Raw genomic sequence first — 27778 nt, 5'->3', positions numbered from 1 at the left:
GTGTTTGCTATTTTTATTTGGGTCTTTATTTTTATTGATTTTAATTTATTGTATTTACATAGATTCTAGTGCTGCCCCGAATGCAATCCCCCTCCCCCATATTCCCCTCAACATATTCCTTGACTGCCTCCCCAAAGCGCCCTCCCTCCTTCCCTTCTGGTTTACCCCATCCTATCATCCTCTTTCCCTCTGTCCTCTTTTCCTCTGGTCCCTTTGATCTCTCCTCTGTCTCAATTCCGTTCCTAGTTCACACTGTTCATTGGATTCCTCAAATGAGTGAGGTCATATGATATTTTTCTTTTTCTGCCTGGCTTATTTCACTTAACATACTAGTTTCCAGGTCCATCTATGTTGTCGCAAAAGGTACGATTTTCTTGTTTTTCATGGTCCCGTGGTATTCCATTGTATACATGTACCACTGCTTTTTAATCCACTCACTCATTCATGGACAGACACTTCGGCTATTTCCAGATCTTTGCTATTGTGAACAATGCTGCCATAAACATAGGGGGTGCATTTTTTCTTTTGAAACAGTGCTATGGTGTTCTTGGGGTATATTCTTAAAAGTGGGATGTCTGGGTCAAAAGGCAGTTCAATTTTTAATTTTTTGAGGAATCTCCATACTGTTTTCCATAGTGGCTGCACCAGTCTGCATTCCCACCAGCAGTGCAGGAGAGTTCCCCTTTCGCCACATACTCACCAGCACTTATTCTGTGTTGTTTTGTTGATGAACACCATTCTGATTTGTGTGAGGTGATATCTCATTGTGGTTTTAATTTTCATTTCTCTAATGATTAGTGATGTTGAGCAATTTTTCATACTCCTATTGGCCATCTGTATGACCTCTTTGGAAAAGTGTCTATTCATTTCTTTTGCCCATTTTTTGATTGGATTGTTTATCTTCCTTGTGTTGAGTTTTACAAGTTCTTTATAAATTTTGGTTATTAATCCCTTATCAGACATATTGTCGAATATGTTCTCCCAATGTTTAGTTTGTCTTTTTATTCTGTTCTTATTGTCTTTAGCTGTACAAAACCTTTTTAGTTTCATATAGTCCCATTTATTTATCCTGTCTTTATTTCACTTGCCTGTGGAGATAAATCAGCAAATATATTGCTGCGAGAGATGTCGGAGAGCTTACTGCCTATGTTTTCTTCTAAGATGCTTATGGTTTCACAGCTTACATTTAAGTCTTTTATCCTTTTTGAATTTATTTTTGTGAATGGTATAAGTTGGTGGTCTAGTTTCATTTTTTTGCAGGTAGCTATCCAATTTTCCCAACACTATTGGTTGAAGAGGCTATCTTTACTCCATTGTATGCTCTTACCTCCTTTGTCAAATATCAGTTGTCCATAAAGGTGTGGGTTTATTTCTGGGTTGTCTGTTCTGTTCATTGATCTATATTCCTGTTCTTATGCCAATACCAAGCTGTTTTGAATAAAATGGCCTTGTAGTATAACTTGATATTAGGAAGTGTGATACTTCCCACTTTCTTCTTCCTTTTCAAGATTGCTGAGGCTATTCATATTCTTTTTTGGTTCCATATAAATTTTTGGAATATGTGTTCCAAATCTTTGAAGTATGTCATTGGTATTTTAATTGGTATTGCATTGAATTTATAAATTGCTTTGGGTAATATAGACATTTTAATGATGTTTATTCTTCCTAACCATGAGCACGGTACATGCTTCCACTTGTTTGTATCTTCCTTGATTTCTTTTATTAATGTTTTATAATTTTCCAAGTACAAATCTTTAATCTTCTTGGTTAAATTTACTCCTAGGTACTTTATTTATTTTGTTGCAATAGTGAAGGGGATTGTTTCCTTAATTTCTCTTTCTGACAGTTCATTGTTGGTGTATAAAAATGCCTCTGATTTCTGAGTATTAATTTTATATCCTTTGCCACCTTGCTAAATTCATTTATCAGATCCAGTAGTTTTTCGACTGAGACTTTAGATTTTTCTATATGCAATATCATATCTTCTGCAAATAATGATAGCTTTACTTCTTTTTCAATTTGGATGCCTTTTGTTTCCTCTTCTTGTCTGATTGATATGGCTAGAACTTCCAGAACTATGTTGGATAAGAGTGGTGAAAAGGGTCACCCCTGCCTTATTCCTTATCTTAAGGGGATTGCTTTTAATTTTTGCCCATTGAGTATGATGTTGGCTGTGGGTTTGTCATAGATGGCCTTTATCATGTTGAAGTAAGTTCCCTGTATTCTCACTTTGCTGAGAGTTTTGATCATGAATGGGTGCTGGATTTTATCAAATGCTTTTTCTGCATCTATTGAAATTATTATGTAGTTTTTCTTCTTCCTTTTGTTTATGTGATGAATCAATTGATTGATTTGCAAATATTGTACCAACCTTGCCTCCCCAGCATAAATCCCACTTGATCATGGTGTATGAATTTTTTCATATATTGCTGGATCTGGTTTGCTAATATAAAATTTTGTTGAGGATTTTAGCATCTAAGTTCATCAGGGATACTTGGCTTCTAATTTTCTTTCTTTCTGTTGTCTTTGCCTGGTTTTAGAATCAGAATTATGCTTTCCTCATAAAAGGAGCTTGGGCGTGGAAGTCTTCCTTCCTCTTGAATTTTTTGAAATAACTTGAGAAGGATAGGAGTTTGTTCTTCTTTGAATATTTGGTAGAATTCACTTGTGAAGCCATTGGGCCCTGGGCTTTTGTTTGTTGGGAGTTTTTTTGATAACTGTTTCTATCTCATTTGTTGTAATCGGTCTGTTTAGGTTTTCTGATTCTTCCAGATTTATTTTTTTAAATATTATATGTTTCAAGGAACTTGTCCATTTTATCTGGGTTGTCTAATTTTTTTGCATACAGTTCTTCATAGTATTTTCTTATAATCCTTTGTATTTCTATTGTGTCAGTTGTTATTTCTCCACTCTCATTTTTAATTTTATTCATTTGAGTCCTCTCTTTTTTATTTTGGTGAGTCTGATTAAAGATTCATTGATCTTGTTTACCTTTTCAAAGAACCAGTTCCTTGTTTCATTGATCTTCTGTATTGTTTCTTTAGCCTCTATGTCATTTCTTTCCACTCTGTTATTATTTTCTTCCTTCTGCTACCTCTGGGCTTTACTTCCTTTTCTTTTTCTAGTTCTTTTAGATGCAGTGTTAAGTTGTTTATTTGAGCTTTTTCTAGCTTCTTAAGGTATGCCTGTAATGCTATGAACTTCCCTCTTAGTATTGCTTTTGCTATGTCCCCCAAATTTTGAGTTGTTGTATATTCATTATCATTCGTTTCTAGGAATTTTTTTTATTTCTTCTTTGATCTCATTGTTAACCCATTCGTTATTTAATAACATGCTATTTAGTTTCCGAGTGTTTAAGTGTTTTTCAGTTTTTCTGTTGTGATTGACTTCTAGTTTTGTGCCATTGTGATCAGAGAAAATGCTTGATATGATTTCAATCTTCTTAAATTTGTTGAGACTGCTTTTGTACCCTTACATGTGGTCTATCCTAGAGAATGTACCATGAGTACTTGAAAAGAATGTATATTCTGCTGCTTTAGAGTGAAAGGTTCTGAAGATCTCTATTAAAGTCAGTTTATCTAGTGTGTCCTTTAAGTCTGTTGTTTTTTGTTAATTTTCTTTCTTGAAGATCTATCTAGTAATGTTAGTGTGGTATTGAAATCCCCTACTATTATAGTATTGCTGTTGATCTTGCCCTTTAAATCCATCAAAGTCTGCTTTATATATTTAGGTGTTCCTATGTTAGGTGCATAGATATTTATAATGGTTATATCTTCTTGTTGGATTACTCCCTTTAGCAATATGTAGTGACCTTCTTTATCTCTTACTGTAGCCTTTGTTTTAAAGTCCATTTTGTCTGATATATGTATTGCTACCCCAGTTTTTTTTTATTTCCATTTGCATGAAATGTTTTTTTTTCCATCCTTTTGCCTTCAATCTATATGCATCTTTTGTTTTAAGGTATGTCTCTTGTAGACAGCATACGTATGGGTCCTGTTTTCTTATCCATGCAGCTACCCTATGTCTTCTGATTGGATCATTTAAGCCATTTACATTTAAGGTTATTCTTGATATGTAGTTGATTATTGCCATTTTATTCTTTAAAGATGTATTCCTCATTTGCTATATTCTTTTCCCCCTTTGATCTGTTTACAAAAGGCTCCTTAACATTTCTTGCAGCATTGGTTTGGTTGTAATGAATTCCTTGAGTTTTTTTTTTTGTCTGGGAATCCTTTTATTTCTCCTTCAATTTTAAACGATAGCCTTGCTTGATAAAGTAGTCTTGGTTGTTGGCTCTTGTTTTGCATTACTTTTAATATTTCTTACCATTGCCTTCTGGCCTCAAGTGTTTCTGTTGAGAAATCGGATGTCATCCTTATGGGACTCCTTGTAGGTTATTGACTACTTTTCTCTTGCAGCTTTTAGTATTTTTTCTTTATCCTTTAATTTTGGCATTTTAATTATGATGTGTCTTGGTGTAGGCTTTCTTGTGTTCCTATTTAATGGGACTCTCTGTGCTTTTTGAACTTGTATGACTTTTCCCTGCATCAATTTAGGGAAGTTTTTAGCTATGAGTTGAATGAACAAAGTCTCTATCCTTTGTTCTTTCTCTTCCTCTTTAGGAACCCCTATGATGTGGATGTTATTTTTCTTCATGTTGTCACGTAGCTCTCTTAAAGTTTCCTCAGAGTTTTTTGAGTTTCTTTTCTTTTTATTTTTTTTTTCATTTTTCCGAAACTGGAAACGGGGAGGCAGTTAGACAGACTCCCACATGCGCCCAACCGGGATCCACCCGGCATGCCCACCAGGGGGCAATGTTCTGCCCCTCTGGGGCGTCACTCTGTTGCATCCAGAGCCATTCTAGCACCTGAGGCAGAGGCCACAGAGCCATCCCCAGTGCCCGGGCCATCTTTGCTCCAATGGAGCCTTGGCTGCGGGAGGGGAAGAGAGAGACAGAGAGGAAGGAGAGGGGGAGGGTTGGAGAAGCAGATGGGTGCTTCTCCCATGTGCCCTGGCCAGGAATCGAACCCGGGACTCCTGCACGCCAGGCCGACGCTCTACCGCTGAGCCAACCGGCCAGGGCGAGTTTCTTTTCTTTTTGTTGCTCTGCCTTCATGCCTTTGTTTATCTTGTCCTCTAACTTGCTGATTTGATCCTCAGGTTCATCCATCCTGCTTTTAATTCCTTCCATTGTGGTCTTCATTTCTGATATTGTATTTTTCATTTCTGACTGACTCATTTTTTATTATTTTAATATCCTTTTTTATATTGGCTATCTCTTTATTTAGTTGTTTGTTATGACCATCTATTGTTGTTCTAAGATCTTTGAGCATCCTAACAATCATTATTTTAAACTCTGCATCTGGTAATTTGGTTATATCTGACTTATTCAAGTTCTTTTCTGGGGATTTCTCTTGATTTATTTTGGTTACAGTTCTCTGCCTTCTCATTTTGTCTTTGTATAAGAAGTGTGTGGCAACTGGAGTCCAATGGGTGTGGCCTCTGTGTTTTCTAGGTGTGGTCTGTCTGCAGGCCTGCCACCCCTCTGCCGCTTCCTTGGGCGTTCTTGTATGTGTGTTGCTGGTGCTGGCCCTCTTCAGTTTCTGCCTCTCTTCCATAGGAGGGGCTATGTTCACATACCTGGGTCTACAATCCTCAGCTGGCCTTGGCCTTCACCCCACCCCCACAGGTGGGGCTGCACGCTGTGCCCAGGATGCATCCGGGCCGCAAGCCTCAGCACCACAGTCAAGGGTGAGCACCTCTGCTCAGCTGCTTGTCTCTGCCTGTTCCCAGGCTTTTGCTCTGCCCCCGTGGGCGGAGCTGTGCTTGTGCCTCAGACCACAAGCCCTGGCTACACAGGCTGGGCGGGGCTGTACACCTGCTCTCAGCTGCCAGTCTCTGCCTGTTCCCGGGCTTTCACCCCTCTCTGGTGAGTGGAGCTATGCTCATGTGTGGCTGTAAGCCCGGGTTTGTGGTTCAGGTGGGGCTGCTGTGCCTGAGCTCAGTTTTGAGTCTCTGAAGTTCCCAGTCTTTTGCCATTCCCCCGCAGGTGGGATTGCAGGCAGGCCTGCAGCCTGTCAGACCGCTTTTGTGTGCCCCTTCTACCCCCACCGGGCTAGACTGAGCTCACGCTGGGCCTCAGTCATGGCTGGCCTGGCTTCCATCACCACCAATGTGATCATATTTCTGTGTCCCACTGCTGCTTGCCCTCTGGCAAGCCCTCAGCAGTGTGGTTGGGGGTACTTCACCTCAAACCCTAGCACTCAATACTGTATTCCTTAAGGCTCCCTCCTTCTAAGCCACTCTGTTCTGAGTTTCACAGAAGAGCTTGTTTGGCTGGTGTCCTCCTTCCCTTTGCTGGTATTGCTGGTTCCAGGGGAAATATTCACTTCAGATTTGGGGAGTGACTCATCCCAGGAGTTAGTGTGGCTGTCCCTCAAAGTGTTTCTGCCTGTGCCTTCTATATTACAATCTCTTCCTGCTACTCTGGTCCTCTCCTCTCTTCCCATTCCCCGGAGCCCCGGGTGAGTGGTTGTGAAAGAGGTTTTCTGTGCGGTCCCTTTAAGAAGAATCCTGGATCTGAGAAATCTGTCTCTTTCTCACAAACAGTATCGTGACTTGTTTCGCAGCTAAATATTGTCCATATGCTTCTTCTAGGCTCTGAGCTTGCAGGAAGGGGCTTTGTTCCTGGGGCTCAGGACCCTCCCCTCTCTGCTAAACTCACTTCCCCCACACGAATCTCTCTGGGCTGCTGTTTGCTCCCAGGAGCTGGGCAGCCCTCTCCACGTTTTCACTTTTCCTACCAGTCTCTGTGTTGCTTCTTCGATGTTCCTTGGTTAAAGAGTCCTCTTAGTTTAGTCCAAAGTTGGTTTTTCCAGATGATAGTTCTTAAAATTAAGTTGTAATCCACTTTGGTTCTGGGAGGTGGAAGTTGGTACGTTCGCCTACTCCGTTGCCATCTTGCCGCCCCTCCAAAAATAACCATTTTTTACTTTATAAATTAAATTATCAAAAAGATTAAGATGTACCTTAAAAAATAAAAATTAAAGACTTGAATTCTTTCTATATTACTAAATGATATTCTGCTTTTTAAAATTTTACTGGAAAAGAAATATTTCAATAATAATATTGACTCTCCCTGACTGGTGGCTAGGTGAATAGAGCATCAGCCTGGGATACAGAGAACTCAGGTTTGAAACCCTAAGGTCACCAGCTTGTGGGTGGACTTATCCAGCTTGAGCATGTGCTCAGATTTGTGTGCAGGGTCATTGGCTTGAGTGTAGTATCATATATATGACCCCATGGTCGCTGGTTTGAGCCCAAGGTTGCTGGCTTGAGCAAGGGGTCACACACTCTGCTATAGCCCCACCCCCCACCACAGTCAAGGCACATATGAGAAAGCAATCAATGAACAACTAAGGTGCTGTAATGAAGAATTGATGTTCTTATCTCTCTCCCTTCCTTCCTGTCTTTCCCTGTCTGTCCCACTTTCTGTTGCTCTGTCTCTGCCTCTGTCGCTAAAAAATAATAATAATAATAATCTTGGCTCTATGTTCTTTATAAAGAAAAGATTATCTTCTATGCTCTTTCAAGATCTAGTTTTACTAAATTAGAGAAATGCCATAGCTGAGACCCCTCATCTCAATAACGTCTCTCGGTTTACAATGTCCTTTCATGTAGAATGCCTCTACAACATCATGAACATTGGACTTTCTGGATCTTCATAGAACCTCACTGCCATTATCCTCCTTTATCAAGATAAAGTCAAATCTCTAAAGAACCTAATAGAGTTATTTTTCTCACAGTCATGCACAAATTGTTTTCTGAATAATTTGGTCCAGCTGCTTAAAGATAAAACTCATTGGACACAAAAAGAACTGTACAAAAGTAAAGATTAATACTGATTTGAAGAGAATTTTGAAAGCAAGATGTTGTGTTTTCAAGTTTTCTTAACCAAAGGAAACAGGAAAGAAAGAGAAGAGAGAGAAATAGCCTAGATAGTGATAGGAAATGCCTTATAAGTACTGGCAGAGGCGATTGGAACAGCATGGGTAGAAAATGGATGCCCTTCTTTTAAGTGAAAGGTGTTTGAATTCATTGGCAACATACGTGCATTTGAAACATTTCTTAAAACCTATTTTCCAAACATTTTATTATGAAAAATTTCAATCACAAAGTGGAAAAATTGTACAGTGAACATCTATTTTCCTACTGAGATTTGACAATGAACCTTTCACTTTTTGTGCCACCTGTCTATTCCTGTACCCATCTCTATCTATCCATCAATCCAGCTTGTTTTTTTGACATTTTTCAAACTTAGTTAAAGGAGAAAGTACACTATACTCCTAAACTGTTCAGCATTTACCTCTTTTTAATTGTTTGGGGTGAAAATGACATATTGTGGAACACACCAATCTATACAAATCTTATGCGTTCTATGATTCCTCATAACTGCATATGCCTGTGCAATCCAAACCTCAAGATATAAAACAATATTACCCCTAAAAGTCCCCTTCACAGTCATTCCTCACCTTGTGTAACTGCTGTTCAGAGTTTTTGCCCATAGATGAATATTTGTTGTCCTAGAATTTCATTAAATGAAAGCACTGTATCACTGCTTTTCTGTAAGACTTCCTTCATTCAGCACATAGATTTACAACTCTTTTTGATTCACCTGCAAAATGAGATGAAGTAATCTTGTCCTTTTGATTTCAAGTGACTGAGCTGATTTGGTGAGTTTTTACTTTCAGGGCTGTTTCCTGCCATTCTCAACCTTGCCAGCAATGCTCACATCATCACCAATGCCACCTGTGGTGAGAAGGGGCCTGAGATGTTCTGCAAACTTGTGGAGCACGTACCTGGTCGACCAGTGCGGAACCCACAGTGCCGGATATGTGATGGCAACAGTGCCAACCCCAAAGGCAAGTATTGCCCCTTCTATTTGGAAGTAGCCGTGGGAATTTATACTTTTGAAATGATTATGAAGACTTTTATTAGGAAACCATGAATACTGCATTCAGGTTTCCTGCTATTAACTTCTACTTGTGTAGAGTTTAGAAGTTAAAATAATTTAAGTAAAAATCTAAGGCCCTGGCCAGATGACTCAGTGAACAGGGCACACAAGAGAAGTGGCCATCTACTTCTCTCCTCCTCCCTCTCTCCTTCTTTCCTTCTTCCCCTTCCACAACTGGTGGCCTGATTGTTCCAAGTGTGAGCCTCAGGTGCTGAGGATAGCTCAGTTGATTCGAGCATTGGCCCCAGATAGGGGTTGATATGTGGATCCCAGTCGGGGTGCATGAGGGAATCTGTCTCACTATTTCCCGTCCTCTCATTTAAAAAAATAAATTAAAAAAATAAAAATAAACCAACAGCCAATAAGTATGCATGTTTTTATTTTATTTTTTATTTGTTTTTTTCTTTTTAATTGAATTTAAGTAAATTCATTGGGGTGAATTGAATGTGGTGACGCTGGTTAATAAAATTATACAAGTTTTAGATGTACAATTCTATAATACAACATCTGTCTATTGTATTGTGTTTTCACCACCCCAAGTCAAGTCTCCTTCTATCACCATTTCTCCCCTCATGCCCTCTCCTACCTTCCCCCAATTATATTTTGTAATTACATTGTACATGCAATATTATATTAATTTCATCTACTATGGAGATTCCTTAAAAAATTAAAAATAGAACTATGAGATGATCTGGAAATTCCACTTCTGGTTTTATCTGAAGGACCCCAAAACACTAATTCAAAAGGATATTTGTACCCTTATGTTAATTATGGCATTATTTACAATAGTTGAGATATAGAAGCAGCCTAAGTATTCATCAATAGATAAATGGATAAAGAAGATGTGGTACATTTATACAATGGAATATTACTCAGCCATAAAAAGAATGAAATATTGCTATTTGTGATGACATGGGTGGACCTAGAGGGTATCATGTTTCTATTTTCTTTTAACAGAACGCCATCCAATATCAAATGCAATAGATGGCACCAATAACTGGTGGCAAAGTCCCAGTATTCAAAATGGGAGAGAATATCACTGGGTCACAATCACTCTGGACTTGAGACAGGTAGGCAAGGGAAGAACCATTGAAGAATGACTATGGGTTGCTGAGTTGTAGTCTTCTGATGACCTTTGGGAAAGTCTGCCTTGTTTCTTAACATGTTTACTTTCTGTTCACTGTTTTTCTGCCAGGTGAAGCTAAGTGATATACAGAAGTAGTCCATGGTAGCATTGCTTGACACATTTCTCATTTCCAGGAAGCACTGAGAAAATGAGTGAGATTGTTTTCATGGGTTTGATGTTCTTAGAAACTGTGTCAGCAGGGCACCCTCGTTTGTTCAGGATCCTTTGTCTGGCTGTGTGCTAGGTGTCAACAGACACAAGGGGGTGGTATAGGAATACAAAATCCATACATTTTTTGCCTTTCAAGCTTATTATCATTGCAAAGTTATAGTAGAAAATAAGGCTTGGAAACAATAGGGGGTAGTGTTAAACGTTTTGGCCATGCCTCATGCTGTCAGTGAGGGCGATGAGTAAGATGGAGTTGTCCAGTACTTTCGTGAGCAAGCCTGCAGCTTGAGTTGGTAAAGGCAAGGTATAATTGGCTCAGGCCTCACTTGCATCATCTTGATTTGCTCAAGACCACATATTATAATAAAATGGAGAAAAATGTGGTATGGCCCTTGTTTCCCCAGACTTCCTGGAAATGGGAAAATATATCTGAGTAGAAAGGATGAAAAAGGGAGATGGCAGCTATTGTCACAATTTCTGATTTAACTTCTCAAAAAAAACAAAACAAAACAAAAAACATTGCATTATATTCTTAATTGTTTTCATTCAATTTCTCTTGTTAGCATTCTTCTATATCATGTGAAATGCCAGTTGAGACAAATAGTTGAAATCTGCACCATAGGATTGAAATAAGAATTTGGGAGATTTAATGAGAAGTCATCATAATTCTTTGAATAAGTGATAGTTTAAAAATTTGCAAGATTTTAAGGAGGTAACAACTAACATGTGCAGCTCAGGAGATATTTCCCCAAATTTAGGTTTATAGTATTATGTAAGCAAAATAACACATGTGGTGATTTTCAGCCATACATCCTGAATTACTATGTCATGCTTTAGTTAATATTTTCAAACACAGCTAGAGAAAAAGAGCAGAGAACTCCCTTTTTGACTGGAACTTTGTTTTATTTCAATGGCAGTAATGCTTCTGCAGGAGATTGTGATATTCCCATTATCTTTTTAATTTATTTTATTTTTTATAGGAAAAAGTATAATCATTTTCATCATTAGAAATGGGTATTATATGTGTTTGGCCAAAATAACAGTGAGACATTTTACATATTGACTTCAAATCCAACTTAGACTATCCTTTGTCTTGCAACATGTCACACTTTGTGGTAAGGTACCTAAAAGCTGCAAAATTAATATTGATATTTTAGGAAGAAAGGTCAGGCTTTCCTGTCCCGTCCTTCCTTTGGGGAGGGGAGAGAGAAGAATGTTGAAGTTTCTGACTTACAAGGACAATGGGTCATATAGTTTTAACTATAGAATAAAGGTTGTCTGAGGAACTTCTTTTCTCTTAAAATAAGAGACAGAGTTTACATACCACCCTACATTGATTTGGTTCTTTCTCCATTCCTGGAATCCTGAGAGTAACATACCTCTAGGCAAAGGAGGCGAGATAGACACTGAAAGATTTGTAAGTGTCTTTGATTGTGTTACCTTAAAAGTTTTAATGTTTCTATGAATTCCCTAAACAAACGTTGTAAGCTAGTGCCATGATGTCATGCTCCCCCCAACCTGTGTGTAATCAGGGGTATATAACCAGCCTCTGAGATGTATTTGGCGTGCACGATTTGGGTCTGCAATGCCCCGTGTTAGTCATATGCGGCCGGCATATTTAATAAATCTCCTCCTTTAATAAAACCCTTCAAAATTCCTCTGGACTTGGTGTCTCTACATAAACCTGTAGAAGTGAGGTACGGGTACTTTATAACAACTTGACTTTATCCTGAAGGGAAATCTTTGCTTTAAGTTGAACTGAGGAAGCTTGAGAAATTCCACAAGGGTATCAGTTTTAGGTCTTTAAGGCATATTTTAATAAGAGGCACGTGCAGTTTACCCTGGAACAATGCAGGGTTTAGGGACACCAACTTAGTACTGTTGAACCTTCACATATAACTTTTGACTTCACAAAAACTTACCAGTAACTATCCTCAGTATCCATGGGGGATTGGTCCTGGACCCATATGGAAACCAGTCTGTGGATGGTGGATGTTCAAGTTTCCTTATAGAAAATGGTGTAGAACAATGTGTACAGTTGGGTCTCTGCATCTACAGATTCCCAACTGTGGATTGAAAACAATGTAGGAATTTATTTAAATCCAAACTCATGTTGTTCAAGGGTCAACTGTATATATAATTATAGACCACTAGGTAATTATCAGTGCTTTTAGATAAACTTTTAAATTGAGAGTGTTTAAAATAATTTCTGTGCAGTAACTTTTTTACCTTTTATACAATGTAAAATCTCTGCTGTGCTTCTAGTTATTTTTTTTAAAGTGAATTATGTTTACATCTGAGTAAACCTTTCTCAGATGTATTTACTTATCAAACCTTTTTATTATGGATAGTTGGATAGTTTTGATTATGCAGAAAGCATATTACTGTGGTATGCATGTACTCTCTCCGGAGCTGCAGGGATTTTTAAACATTGTTTTATGTTTATTTCATCTTGCTGAACACTTTTCAAGTTAAATGCAGTCATTGTGACATTGTACTAGTATAGTATTTTTTATATCTTTTAAAAATAGGACACTTTTCTGAATAGGCACTGTGCCATTAGCACCTCTAACAAAATTAGTCATTTCTTAATAGCTATTTTAAATATGCATCCAATTTATCCATCAATGTCTTTTATAGTTGTTTCTTTTAAACCAGGATCCAATAAAGAACACGCATTGCATTTGATTGTTAAGTTTCTTAAATCTCTTCTGATCTGAATTGTCATCCAAATTTTTTTTAATGATGCTGACTTTTGTTTTAAAGACTAGGCTAGCTGTCTTGTAGAATATCCCACTTTCTGAGTTTGTCAGATTGTATCATCATGGTTTTGTTAAAGTGTTCCTTATACCCTGTATTTCTGATAAACTAAACTCAGCTCTAAAGACTTGATGAAATTTCAGTTAAATGGCTACTCCCATTGCACCCAGGCTTGTCTGTCCCTCTAGTAATGAGGCTAAATTTGACTCCTGTGTAGGTACTGACAGCTGGACCTCTCCCCCCCACACACTTTTTTTCTGGTGACAGAGAGAGACAGAGAGAGGGATAGACAGACAGGAAGGGAGAGAGATGAGAAGCATCAATTCTTCATTGTGTCTCCTTAATTTTTCATTGATTGCTTTTTCATATGTGCCTTGACTGGGGGCACGGGCGGTGGCTACAGTTGAGTGAGTGATCCCTTGCTCAAGCCAGTGACCTTGGGCTCAAGCCAGCAACCTTGGGCTTCAAGTCAGTGACCCTGTGCTCAAGCTGATGAGCCTGCACTTAAGCCAGCAACTCTAGGGTTTCAAACCTGGGTCCTCTGCATCCCAGTCCGATGCTCTATCTATCCACTGTGCCACTGCCTGGTCAGGCTGACCCTCCCCTTTATAAAGTTTTTCTCCCTCAGTCTATGCTTATTACCTAGGTCTCATTGACATTCAGATCCAAAGTCTGGCTATACCTTCTGGTGACTTTTTCCTATTGTCAAAATCTGTGTGTTTCTCTATCAAGCTAGCCCTTAGCCAGCTCCTAGTTAATTTCCGGACTATATATTGCAGAGGGCAGAGACTGCAACTGTCCTCTTCTGCTTCCTCCTCTCTTTTTTCTCTCTTCTTCTATTCCCAGTTAATGTTTATTGAGGGTGGTCTTGCTCACTCTCGTATGGCCAGGCATTGGCACAGTTGAGGCTGAGTGAATAACTACAGAGTCAATGAAAGCTTTACCCACGCTCCCTTCCTCTTTTTTGTTTATAGCCTGATTAAAAGAAGACAATCAACAAACAAGCCTTTTGACTTTTTTGTTTCTCTCTTATAAAAATGTAAAATTTAACTATAAATTTTTAAGGTAAAAGTATAGACAAACTTTAATATAATTAAGAGTCATAACAACTTCATGTTGTGTGTTCATGTACTTAATAATATGTTAACTCCTGAGGTTTTTTTGACCAAATTACTCACTTTCATTCTGTGTTGGCAATTGCAAACATTGATCCCTTTCTTGGTCTTTGAGGTGATCATGCTGTTGAAATCATGGCATTTTTTTAGCCTCTGTGTATGAAGTTTGGCTACCTGAAAGATAAAGCTAAGAGAAAGTAAAAAATGGTGTTGTTAGGAAGTCTATACATGTTGTATGGGTTCTAATAAAATTTAAAGACAGAATATTTGCTTTAGTAACACGTTACACGAAGAATGATTAGATTTATTTCTTCTTCAAAATAGTGCCTTCTATTCATTTCTTACATTGATTCACAAAGTTTTAGAAATAACAGTTAGATAATTAGTAATATCATTTTTTTTTTACAGAGACAGAGCGAAAGTCAGAGAGAGGGATAGATAGGGACAGACAGACAAGAACAGAGAGAGATGAGAAGCATCAATCATCAGTTTTTTGTTGCGACACCTTAGTTGTTCATTGATTGCTTTCTTATATGTGCCTTGACTGTGGGCCTTCAGCAGACCGAGTAACCCTTTGCTCAAGTCAGCAACCTTGGGTCCAAACTGGTGAGCTTTTTGCTCAGACCAGATGAGCCCACGCTCAAGCTGCCGACCTCGGGGTCTCGAATCTGGGTTCTCTGCATCCCAGTCCGATGCTCTATCCACTGCGCCACCTCTTGGTCAGGCGATATTTAGTAATATCTTAATTTCATAAAAATCTGTGGGGATTGAATGAGTGTGGTATTTTTCTTTTAAGAAAAATAAAGCTGAAGAGTCTCTTTAACAAATATAAAATGAACATATATGTGGGTGGTCACCAGTAATAAACTATTCCTCATTGTCAGGTGACTTAAGAGCGTTTCCTTTAGCATAGCACTACACCACCTGAGTAAGGGCCCTTTTGTGACAACTTAAAATTTTAAAGAAATTATTCAGAGGGAGAAAGGACGCACATTTGATGGAACTTAAATTGTATGAATGTCAACATTCTTTTAGGTCCTGATAGTTATATTAATATGTACACTTAGGGTAAAGTTTCTCAATAAAAGACCCCAAGGATTTCCAGTTTGAGACACACTACTTTAAAAGTTAATACACTGGGCAGATGACAAGATGCTGAACAACTTTAAGTATTAGAGAAATGAAAGTCAAAACCACAGTGAGTTACCACTTCACACCCATTAACATACTATTATAAAAATTTTTAAACCAGGAAATAAGGGATGATGAAAATGTGGAGAAGTTGCAATTCTCATGTATTGCTGGAAGGCACGTAAGGATGCAGGGCTGTGGTGATTCCTCAAAAAGGCAAACATAGAAGTTCCATATGATTTAGCGTTTCCATTTATAGGTATACTTTCAAAGAAATGGAAAGCAGGATTTCAAAGAGATATTTGTACACCCCTGTTCATAGCAGTATGGCTCATAATAGCTGAAAGGTGGAAGCAACCCAAGTGTCCACCAGCGAATGGCTAGATGAAATATGGTATATGCATAGAATGAAATATTATTCTGCTCTAAAAAAAGAAGCAGATTCTGATACATGTAACACATGGTTAAACCTTGAAAACATGCTAAGTGAAATAAGCCAAACACAGTGGGAAATAGTGTATGATTCTATTTATATGACATACCTAGACTATCCCATAGAGACAGAATGGGAAGAGGAGGGTGAGTTTCGGTTTGGGAAGGTGAAAAAGTTCTGGAGGTGAATTGTGGTGATGTAACACAACAATGCGAAATACTTAATGCCACTCAAATATGTGCTAAAAAAATGGCTAAAATTGTAATTTTTGTGTAATATATATTTTACCACAGTTTTTAAAAGTTAATATACTATGAAATGGCCTGACCAGGCAGTGGCGCAGTGGATAGAGCATCGGACTGGGATGCGGAGGACCCAGGTTCGAGACCCCAAGGTCACCAGCTTGAGCGCAGGCTCATCTGGTTTGAGCAAAGCTCACCAGCCTGGACCCAAGGTCACTGGCTCGAGCAAGGGGTTACTCGGTCTGCTGAAGGCCCGCAGTCAAGGCACATATGAAAAAGCAATTAATGAACAACTAAGGTGTCGCAATGAAAAACTAATGATTAATGCTTCTCATCTCTCTCTGTTCCTGTCTGTCTATCCCTCTCTCTGACTTTGTCTCTGTAAAAAAAAAAAAAAAAAATCTGTATCCTTGTAACAAAAACAAACTTAAAAAAAATACTGTGAAATGCATGTGTTTATATATCACAAAGTCTAATCAGAAATGCAGAAACCACATCAGGTATTTAAAGGGACATATCTAGTATGAGGAGCTGGATCAACAGTGTTGGAGAAGTAGAAACTATCGAGTTCTCCAAGGTAACTCAGATAGTGAGGACTGGGAAGGAGCTCAGGGAAGTCACTGGGGTTATTTGCACCTAGAGACTTGAAGGAGAATGCCCACTCTGAGCAGTGATGAGGAAGCTCATTTGGGGAGTGCTGGGAGGGTGGACCTGTAGTCAAATCCTGTAGCCAGGCTAAAGTGCATCTACAGAAATGATAGGTTCATAGAGAGGAGAATTCCTTCCTCCAGTGTCCTTGCCTCTCTCCTCCTGCTAGTAGTGTCTTCTTCACTCAAAGCCCACAAAACAGAGTATCCAAGGTAGATCTGCAGTTGCTTTGCAACCCGCACAAATACTATCTTCTCAGTAGTGATCGCTCGTACCAGTGCAATGGCAAACACAGCAACAGAGCTTTAAAATCCTGGAGCAGAATTTGTTATAAAAGACTTTCACTTCATGTAGAGATACAGTTCCTGAATATGCTTCTATTAAGTTGTATTAAGTTTCTGCTCTCCTGATTTGACCCTGGCTGGTACATCACAGCATGTATTTCACAGTGTATTAACTTTTAAAATTGTTTTTTTTTTTTGATAAAATTTGAAATGAAAATGCAAAATTTAGAATTCTTATGGTGAAATCATGGACTGCCTTCTGATACATTGACAGACTAGCTATGCTTGGATCTCAGTTGAGAGACTGCCAGAAGGTGACACCTTGGTGCTGTTACTTTAAGTGTGATGGAGAGAACGTGTTAGCAGTTTTATGAATGTATACATGTATGTACGTATGTATTATTACTTTGGGTTGCATGGTGGGATGGAGATATGTAAAATGTAGTCGGGTGGCATGCTTTCCTCCTATACAAAATAGAATGCCATAGCATTAAGAATGAAGGGCGGTTCCTGGTCTAATGCCTAACAACTTTCTCATGCTAAATAAATGTTTCCTTTTCATCTGTAATTCACAATTGACTTTGAAGTCCCACAGATCTTCGGATATCAACCAGGGAAACTTTAAACAAGACCTGGATATGCTCTAACTGAAACTAGCTAATTAGATTAGCTAAGAAGTGCTATAAAGCAAATTTTGGGAAAATAAGTTCATAAGTCCATTCTTCTTCCTTTTTTGGGGGGAGGCAGTTATAAAAGTAAAATGAGCTCATCGTAGAAAAATATATAAAAGGTACATGTAAGTGTAAAAATGTAGAAAACTGACAGTCTCTTCGATTCACTCTGAGACAACTGCTAATGATATCAGCATATTACTATTAGACTTTTGCATGGATTTCTGTGTATTCAATAATGCTGCAGTATCATTTATTATATGCTTAATGTGGGCCAGATCCTGTCCTCAGCATTTGATTGGTGTTGTGTCATTGAATTGCAATGTTCACTCTATGAATTTGGTCCTATTAATATCTAGTTTTGACAAATGACAAACTGAAACAGAGTTTAGGCAACTTGCTCAGGGTAGTGATTTACTGAGATTCGAGAGCCTGGTTTCTGTCTGTATCACTGGGTGATATAATCCCTTCAGCTGAGATTTATAACATACATGCTATGTCCTGGTGTTTCATTTAACTTCATAGCATGAGCATTTCCCAATATAATTGAAATTCATTATTAATAATTGTTAAAGTTGCATCAATGTTCTTCAATATGACTAACCCATCATTTGCATAAGAATTCCCATGCCAGACATTTTGGTTGTTTTTCTGCTGTGGGTGATTACTTATTGATGAAAAAGATTGAGCTCATATGTATGTCAATGAAGTAATGCAATGAATACAGATCAGTTTTAAGGTTCATATTGCAAGGTTGTGGTTAGTTTATTTTGATTATCCCTTTAAAAAGGAATGCTTATTGCCTGTATTGCATAGGAATCTCTATATATGAATTGTATACAAATATGTAAATACAATGTATATATATAGAAAGAGAAATCTGTATATAGGATATAGATGATATGTGGTATATAGAATTTAAAATAATATAGAACTTAGTAATTTAGTGTTATGGAATTATTTATAGCTTATAACCTATATATAGCATATAGAATCTATATATGCATATGAATATACAAACTATTCATACACAATTTTTATATGCCATTGATATATACAGATCGTCCCACACTTATGATCATTTGACTTACAATATTTCAACTTTACAATGGTGTGAAAGATACTCATAATAAATCACACAAGATACTAAAAATTTTATTATAAAATAGGCTTTATATGACATGATGTTGCCCATCTGTGGGCTAATATATTGTTCCGAGCATGTTTAAAGTAGGCTAAGCTAAGCTATGATGTTTGGTACGTTAGGCATATTATGTGCATTTTTCACTTCATGATATTTTCAACTTATAATGGTTTATCATGACAAAACTTTATCATAATTTGATGAGCACCTATATAGGAATCTATACATACACATAAATAGTGTAGGTTATAAACAATACATAGCATTTTCCCCATTTCCCTATTATTTCATCTAATTCTGGGGTACAGATGGTCTCCTCCTTGTAGGTAAGAGGTTTGCCACACACAGAGCCATTCACTGGCTTCCCAGAGTCATGTGACTCCTGGGTGAAAACCAGGTATAAAGCCAGCAGCTAGGGCCAGGGCCACCATCACAGCAGCCTGGCCCATGCAGGTTCGCATTGGATTCGGACAGTCGGTAAAGAAACAATGGAGCCAAAAACTGGTTGGCCATAGTCTTTAATTCTAGCTTGCACCCGGCGGGCAAGTAAAAATACACACTGGGCTCCAAAACCCACTCACATTCAGTGCTCACAAAGCTACTGACTTATCCGAGTTTCCTAGAATCAAAGGTTTCTAGCTCACCAGACTTACTCACCTCTGTTCCCCATCTCCTTCCTTCTCCAGTGTCAAACTGCACAAACTGGCCTCTCACTCAATACTCCGCCATCTTGGCTGCTTCTCCTGGCCACACGGCCTCTTTCCGCCGCTCTCTGCTCTGCTCCCATCCCAGGAACCAAGAGCGCAAGCTCCCCGCTCCGTCCCCATTTTATATTGTAGCTTCACAACCTCTAATCCAATATACAAAATAGGGAAGTCTCTAATAAAGTCACTTCTCTGAGGCATGATTGGATTGTACCACCCCACATCAAAAAAGGGTAGGAAAGGCTTAATCCCAAAACCAAGCCCCAGGCTACAGGGATTCTGCCTGCCCAGAGACACACATTAATATCACCTGGGCAACGGCCTCACGTGGGCAGCACCATTTTTAACAAAGTGAGCATAATACATTTTATCTGCCCAACACCAGGACTCTGGTTCCTGAGGAGGGACACCGTCTCACCTCATTTCTCCCTGGTTTCCTATCATTTTTCCCCTTGCATTATAATTTTATAGGAAAATTGGAAGGACCTCTTCCTGTTTCCTCCTGCTTTGTGAGTGCTCGGATTCTTCCTAAGCCCCTCCCCTTATTCTCTTTATCCAGGTTGCATTGTCGCCCAAAGGCTCCTTTCCCCCTTGATTGAGGCAGAATTTTCACACTTGTTCATGCATCTGCTGTGACCGGTAGACCTGGGTGCTTACTAACCTGTGTATTTTGGCCACGAAACAGGAAAGGAAATCAGTGTTCTGTATTCTCCTTTTAAAAAAATGTTTAAACCTGGGTGAAAATTTCACTGGGAGTAATCAGATCTGTGAGTGAAAGTTTATAATGTTCCTTTAGAAGACTAAATATATTTCATAAAGAAGGAAACATTTTCTATGGGATTGAAAATAAAGCTGCCTTTTGAAGAACTGCTTTGCTTTCTGTGTGGGTTTAATTAGGAAGTAGCACTTTGTTGTGGGAACATAATCACAGAAGGGCCTTTGTTTTATGCAAACCTTTAGACAAGAGCTGCTTGTGTGCTGGGTTTTTATAAAATCTCATTAATTTGTCTGTTGTTTTCCCCCCAAAATTTCTGAAAAATTGACCAGAACGAGATCAAGGTTTATCATTATACTATCCAAATAGACAGTGTTTGCTAAGCACATCGACAGGGTAAGTAAGAAGAGAACAGACAAATTTCACATTCTTAAGGCTGAAAATCTTGAAAGCTTTTTAGAACAAGAATTGCATATAAATTGGAGCTTCTCATTACAAATGAGTCTTGGCTATTTCTTAAAAGAGGTCAGGCAGAGATTGTTCCTGGAAATTGTGGTGGAATACTCTATGCATTTGTGCTTACTCAAAAATGATTCTTTCAATTTACTATTACTTTATATTGGCTTCAACCAATTTAAAACGTTAAGTTTTTCTTGGATTTGTTTGGGAAAATCAGAAAAAATCTTAAGCTCTTCATTATGATTTTGAGGTAAGCAACACTAAATTTGTATCCTTCAGACATTTTTTAATCTATTTTATCCTGTTCTCCGTGAAGTTACTATTCTCATGTCTTACTTTTGTTTTCACATTTTTAATATTTCATTTTATTTTCTCATACACAGCCTCTCTTCCAGTTATTTCTGTGCAAGAAACCATTGCAAACCTGTATGGCTTAAAACAGCATTCATTTTCTATCTATCTGGATTTCAAGATTTTGGAAAAAGCTTGACTGACTAGGTGTATCTAAGGCTGCAGTCCATGGGGCCCAGAGGTGGAGCAGCTGGAAGAGCTGGGGAAGGGCCACTGGGGCAGCTGGGGAGGGGTCCTGGTGAAGCTGGGGAGGGGTGGTCTAGGCAGTGGCAGAGGGGTGCGGGGGAAGTTGGGAGAGGTGCTTGGGCAGCTGGAGGCTGATCGGGCTCTCTCCTCGTGGTCTCAGGCTTTCTCTGTGCTGTCTTCTGTGGTCTGGCGGCTTCCTCACAGCGTGATGGCCTTGACGTAGATTGCATATGTGGCAGTTCAGGGCCCAGAATGAATGTTCTGAGAAAGGCAGAAGCCATGTTCTTCTGTAGAGCTGGCCTCCAGAGTCACACAACGTCACTTCTCCTGTGCTTTGTGGGCCACCCAGTCACTGAGGTCAGCAGACATTCAAACAGAGGAACCATGAAGCATCCCAGCCTGTCAATGGGAGGAGGGGGAGAGACTTTGCAGTCTGCTCTGCTTCATCCTTCTGGAAGGGCTTTCTTCTGAAGGCTTCTGGCAGCCTCCCAAAGCTTATCTGTTAGGGGCCACATCTGTAGGTGACGTAAACAGCTGTAGGGTCAAATCGGGATCGTCAATGGGAACACAAGTGTTGTACCTTAAATTGTTCATTGTTAATGACAGGTGAGCTGAGTAAATGGAAATAATTGAAGCCACGCTAGAAGAACTATATGGAGTTTCATCTCTTGAAAAGATATATTTTAATACCTTACCATTCGTGTACTATCAGTGGTGGTTTGCCAAACCATTTTTCCATTTACCACAGTGCAGTTAACCAAACCTTCCCCCCTTCTTTCTCTTCTTCTTTTCATGGCCGAGTACTAGCTACACTGTTCCAGTGCCCGTCCCTCAACGAGTCTTCTTGGACTGGGCCTTGGAAAGAATTCTGGGAAATTAGGGAAGATAGTTTTCAAGACTGTCAAAATATACTTTTCAGATCCCCGATTGTTTTGGCTTCAAAATAAAGCTTTTTGTGTATTTATGGAAAGAAGGGGAGGGCCATTCTGAAATTATTATTTCTTCCTGTTATATTGAAGCTAAAAAATGTTATAATTTCTGAAATAATATTTCTTTGGTAATTGTATTGCTGTTGGAATTTATTGCAACATTTACTTTTTTTTTTTTTTTGCTTTTTACTTAGTAATCTACTAAAATGGTAATATTTGCATCTTTAGAAAGAAAGTTGTAACAAATCAAAAAACAAAGCTTGCGAATGCCTCAGCTACACCTCAAAAGCTCTTTGTTTTTAATGTCTTCAGTTGAATTTATCTTCTGTACAGAAACTTCCTTTGTTCTAATATAGAAGTAGAAAATTTTTCAAAGACAGAAAAATATGAAAAAATGTTTTTTAAAAATCACTTGCAATTTTAATGACTAGGAATTACCTTTTGATGCATTTCATCATATCTGAGAACAGTGTATATATTAATAACTCATGATCTCTGAATTTGGGTTTTGGGGGGGAGTCTCAGGATTTGTTGATGAACAAGACATGACAGTCAGGGAAATCCCTAAGCACAGAGCGAGTACTCATATAGGCTCTTATCAGTGTCATTTCAGTTACTGTTTAAGGCAGACCCTGGTCCTCAGGGGCTCTGGTCTCATAGTGGGAACAGGCAGGGAAGCAGATTGCTTGTCTTGGTGCTGTAGGATGTGCCAGCTTGAGGACACATGGATGGAGAACACATAGGAAGGGCAGCTTAGGGCACAGGGCGACAACCCAAAGGAAGGACTCGGTGAATGAAGGGAGCAGAGGATGAGGAAGGATGTGCAGGAGAGGGCAGCAGGAAAAGGCATGTTGGTGGAGCTAACACATCCAGTCCTGTAACAAAAGTTTCTTCCATTTTTTGTTTTGATTGACATACAATTTACATGCAGTGAAATGCACATCTTTTTAAATTTATTTAGTGAGAGGCAGGGAAGCAGATAGACAGACTTCTACATGCGCCCCTACCAGGATCCATCCAGCAAGCCCCCTATGGTGCGATGCTCTGCCCATCTGGGGCCACTGCTCTGTTGCTTGGCAACCAAGCTATTTTTAGTGCCTGGGTTGATGCCATGGTGCCATCCTCTGCACCTGGGGCCAACTTGCTTGAACCATTTGAGCCATGACTGTGGGGGTGGAGGAGAGAGAGAGAAAAGGATGAGAGCAGGGTGGAGAAGCAGATGGTCACTTCTCCTGTGTGCCCTGACTGGGAATCCATCACAGCACTTCCACAAGCCAGGCCAATGGTCTACTGCTCAATCAACTGGCCAGGACAAAATGCACATACCTTAAGGGTATAGTTGGATGATTTCTGATAAATACAGACAGGTGTAAACCACACCCTTGTCAAGATACAGAACATCACTCCAGAATGTTCCCTCTTGCCCTTCCCTGTCAGTTCCCTACCAGCTCGCCTACTCACCTTTCTCCACAAGAAGAGCCACTGTTCCAAATTTTTTTCTCCTCTATATTACCTTTGCCTGTTATTTAACATCAGATTAATGTGTGTCTGGCTTCTTTCTATTAGCAATATGCCTGTGAGATTCATTTTATTGATAGTTTGTTTTTATTTCTGAGTAGCATTTTACTTCATGAATATACCAAAATTTGTTTATCCATGCCCTTATTAGGTTAGATTGTTTGGGTTATTTCAGTTCTTTTTTTTTTCCATATCCTATTTCATTTATTTTTTATTGAGATATAATTGACATGTAACATTGTGTAAGTTTGAAGTGGACAACTTGTTGGTTTGATGCATTTATATATTATAGTATGATTATTATAGTAATGCTTGTTAACACCTCTATCATGTCACATAATTATTTCTTTTTGTATTGAGAATAATTAAACTCTAGTATCTTAGCATCTTTGAATTTTTTAATACAGTATTGTTGAGTGTATTGTACAATAGTTTTCCAGAACTTACTTTTCCAGTAGTTGCTTCAGTTTTTTGTGTTTTATTTTCTTTTAATAAATAAAGGTGCCATTAACATTGTTATAAAAGTATTTTTCTGGTTACATGTTTTTATTTCTCTAGGAGGAGGATCCCCTGGCCAAAGGATGTATATATATTTTACTCTGTAAGACACTGACAAGTCACTGTCCAGAAAGTGCCTCCAGGCAGAAAGCTCTTCGCCCAGGAATCACTGTCCTGTCTGCTTGCTGTGTAATATTTTAGAACCACAAATTACATACTTTATCAAGTTTTCTAGTTGGTTACTGCAGGAAGGTCAGGCGGTCCCAATTGTTTCTTCACAGCCAACATCTAAATTCCTGTAAAGAATTTTAATGACAGAATAATATGACATCATTTGAGTACACAATATATTTTTACCTGCTCCCATTGTGGGACACTTAAGGTGTTTTCAGTTTTATAAAATTATGCTGCTACAAACCTTTAGAGGTTTATGCAGCTGCAGTGGGAATATGGGATGGGTCAAAGAGCTTAAACATTTTTCAAATATGAGCTTTATGTTTTTGTTTTTGTTTTTCAAAAATACAGGGGTGGGCATAAGTAGGTTTACAGTTGTGAGTACATAAACAATTATTCTTATATTATTATTTATCTATTAATTATTGTACATGTTTTTATCCTTAAACTACTTTTGCCCATGCTTGTATTGTTCAATTTATATAGTCACTAACAGTAAGTTAAAGTGTGAGTCTCATAAACCCCTCAGCAGCCCAGAGATTAAAGTTTTCTTTCACTTTTAGTTCTCTGCCAATAGAATAGCAGAGAATTCATTAATTCATTTAGTCAGCTAGTCATTTATTCAAGTATAATATATATTATTTATTTATATTATGTCACTATGTTATTCATATATTTGGGATGATTGGGTTAATTCAGATGCTTAAAAATGTTTGGTCTTATTATCTTTACATGTATAAATTATATCATGATTATTAATCTCTATTGAGGCAGTTATATTGCTTTGTAATATAGTTTTAGATATTTGAGTTGCTGGACAGAGTTTTCAAGCTGTATTATAACAAAGCAGACAAGAATTGAATTAACTAAATATCATTTTGAGAGGTGCCAGTTATCAGAAGAATAACTATTCTACTTGGGCAAAGTGACTAGAAATCTAAAAGTAATACTTTCTACCTGTATTGTGTATTTTATAAGTGTTTCTAATCCTTATTCCATACTAACAATGTAAGGAATCTGAAGAACGTAGTGATATAGATCTACATTATTCATTGTGAAAATGATGTAGAGAAAACATCCTCTCTATTTCTCATGTTAAGCCTGAATCATGGAAAACATTTTTTGGTTTATAATTTTTTAGATTCTAAGAAAGTTAAAAACTTTTCATTGGCTTTCGCTTCCTGTTTTGAGGAGGTATAGGGGGTGTGATTCTGGAAGTCCAATTCTGTAAGCATTAGTCTTGGTGAGGTGACAAAGTTGCCAAAGTCGTGATAAAGATGGGAACTCTTTAGTGACCAGGACAGCTCCTGTTCAAGCCAGTGCCTTTCCCCAGAACGGTGGCCCCTTTGAAATTCATGCACAGAAACTTGGAGAGCGCTGACTCCCTCCCCCCCTCCGCACTTTATGCACCATAAGGTACGGAAATGAAGCCTGGAAAAGCTGTGAGATCAAATTAAAACCTGCAGATAATTAGCTAGAAGCCACAGCTGTCCAAACCAAGAAAGCCTGAGAAATTTGGTGAAGCCTTTAAACCACCGTTAGCCGATTTGGGGTGGTTTAAGCTTTATTATATATATTAACAGACAACTACTAGAATAGGTGGAAATAGATTTTTTTTTAATTAATAGACTTTATTTTGTAGAAAAGTTTTAGATTTATAGAAAAGTTGAATGGAAAATACAGATAGTTTTTTTAATCAAATTTGAGCTATTCTTAATCATCTTTTATAAAGTAAATCATAAAGTGACTGATCTATTGCAGTTTTAATAGGTTTTCAAGCTTTCCCCTCTATCTACAGAAGGTGATTGTGAGAATTGTCAGTCTTGTCATTTAAAATCTTCTGTTTTCTCTACTATTCTATGGCATGTAACCAGAGGACATTTACCTCTGTTCTTAATACACAACAAGCACAAGAGAGCCAGCAAAATAGCCGCTCAGGGGGTCTCCACTGGGGATCAATAGATAACTTTATACCAGATTTACACCTGGGCCAGGCAAGAAGTGGGGCTCCCAGGGGCCAGCATGCCCACATTCAGGAAACGGCCCCAGGAGGAAAGCCTTCTGTCTGAACTGCGGCTCTTAAGCCAAGTTGTCGTAGTGCCACCTTTCACTTTCAGACCCTATGGTGTGGGGCTCTGATTTGATATTTTTAAAGTATCATCATGCTTTACCAGATCTTAATTACAACTAGACAGAAACAGGATCATAGGAAAAATAAAATTGCAAATGTCCCCTCTGAACTGTCAGCTTGACCTCCACATAGTTTAATTAGCTTCTCCAGAGCTAGTCCCTGGCTGAGAATACAAGGGGTCCTCAGGTTACAACAGTCTCGACAGACGACATTTCAAGTTTACAACGCTCATTTCCAAAAAAAACTTTAAGAAATTGAGGCATGAGTGTTTCGGCTTACACAGTTAGCATGGTACTTATGGACCATGTGGGCAAACTAGTTTGGTGGCGTGCAGCAGAAGAATCAATCCACAGTACAGTGTACAGTACAGTATATTTATGTCCTTTTCCTTTTTCTGTGGCTTAGTTGTGTTTTTATGTTCTAGATTATGATTTTACAACTGTATTAGGATAGGTTAAGTGACTCAGCCTAGGGTGTGTTTCTTTTTTTTTGTGGCAGAGACAGAGAGACAGATAAAGGGACAGATAGGGACAGACAGGCAGGAAGGGAGAGTGATGAGAAGCATCAATTCTTTGTTGCGGCTCCTTAGTTTCCTTAGTTGTTCATTGACTGCTTTCTCATATGTGCCTTGACCAGGGGGCTACAGCAGAGTGACTGACCCCTTGCTCAAGTCTGTGACCTAGGGCTCAAGCCAGTGACTATGGGGTCATGTCTATGATCTTATGCTCAAGCCCAGGGGTCTCAAACTCGCGGCCCGCGGGCTGCATCGGCCCGCCCACCAATTTTGTGCGGCCGAAGACTGGCCCGCAGATTAATCCACGAAGTTTGATTAGTCAGCGGGCCGCACAAAATTGGTGGGCGGGCCGCACGGCCGTGATTTTGAGACCCCTGCTCAAGCCAGTGACCTTGTGCTCAAGGTGGTAAGCCCATGCTCAAGCTGGTGAGCCCCCCTCAAGCTGAATGAGGCCACGCTCAAGCCAGTGACCTGGTGGTTTCAAACCTGGGTCCTCTACATCTTATTCCAACGCTCTGTCCACTTCACTACTGTCTGCTCAGGCTAGGGTGTGTTTCAACTTATGCCAAAACTCGGGTTATGTCACTGTTGTAGGAATGGAACTGTTTTGTAACCCAAGAACCCGCTGTACTGCATTTCTGCTCACGTTCTGTTTAGAAATCTCCATAGTCCATAGAAGTTGAGTCTTTGTATCCTTCACTTTTCTCTTCTGTAATGCCCATGGCCAAGTCCAGGCAGGTCCACATTAGATTCCGGCAGATGGTAGAGGAACTGCAAAGCCAGAAAGCCTTGGGCCATTTTCATTTAATAAGGTCTCGCAACACAGGCAGGGGAAACTGTCTCTGTAAAGCCAGTAGCATGGCC

The 27778-nt window shown here is 38.9% G+C and overlaps 1 protein-coding gene across 1 annotated transcript in view; it reads left to right on the top strand.

Annotated features, from left to right (window-relative positions):
- The window catches only part of LAMA1 (laminin subunit alpha 1), a 196766-nt gene that overhangs the window by 31682 nt on the left and 137306 nt on the right, over nucleotides 1-27778 (top strand). Inside the window, exons 2-3 of the mRNA XM_066353047.1 lie at nucleotides 8751-8921; nucleotides 9971-10083. Of these exons, the coding sequence (XP_066209144.1) occupies nucleotides 8751-8921; nucleotides 9971-10083 (284 nt within the window). The remainder of the gene's footprint in view (nucleotides 1-8750; nucleotides 8922-9970; nucleotides 10084-27778) is intronic.

Source organism: Saccopteryx leptura, chromosome 11 (genome assembly GCF_036850995.1).
Source record: "Saccopteryx leptura isolate mSacLep1 chromosome 11, mSacLep1_pri_phased_curated, whole genome shotgun sequence".
NCBI classification, from domain to species: Eukaryota; Metazoa; Chordata; class Mammalia; order Chiroptera; family Emballonuridae; genus Saccopteryx; species Saccopteryx leptura.
This window is presented reverse-complemented; position numbering and strand designations above follow the sequence as displayed.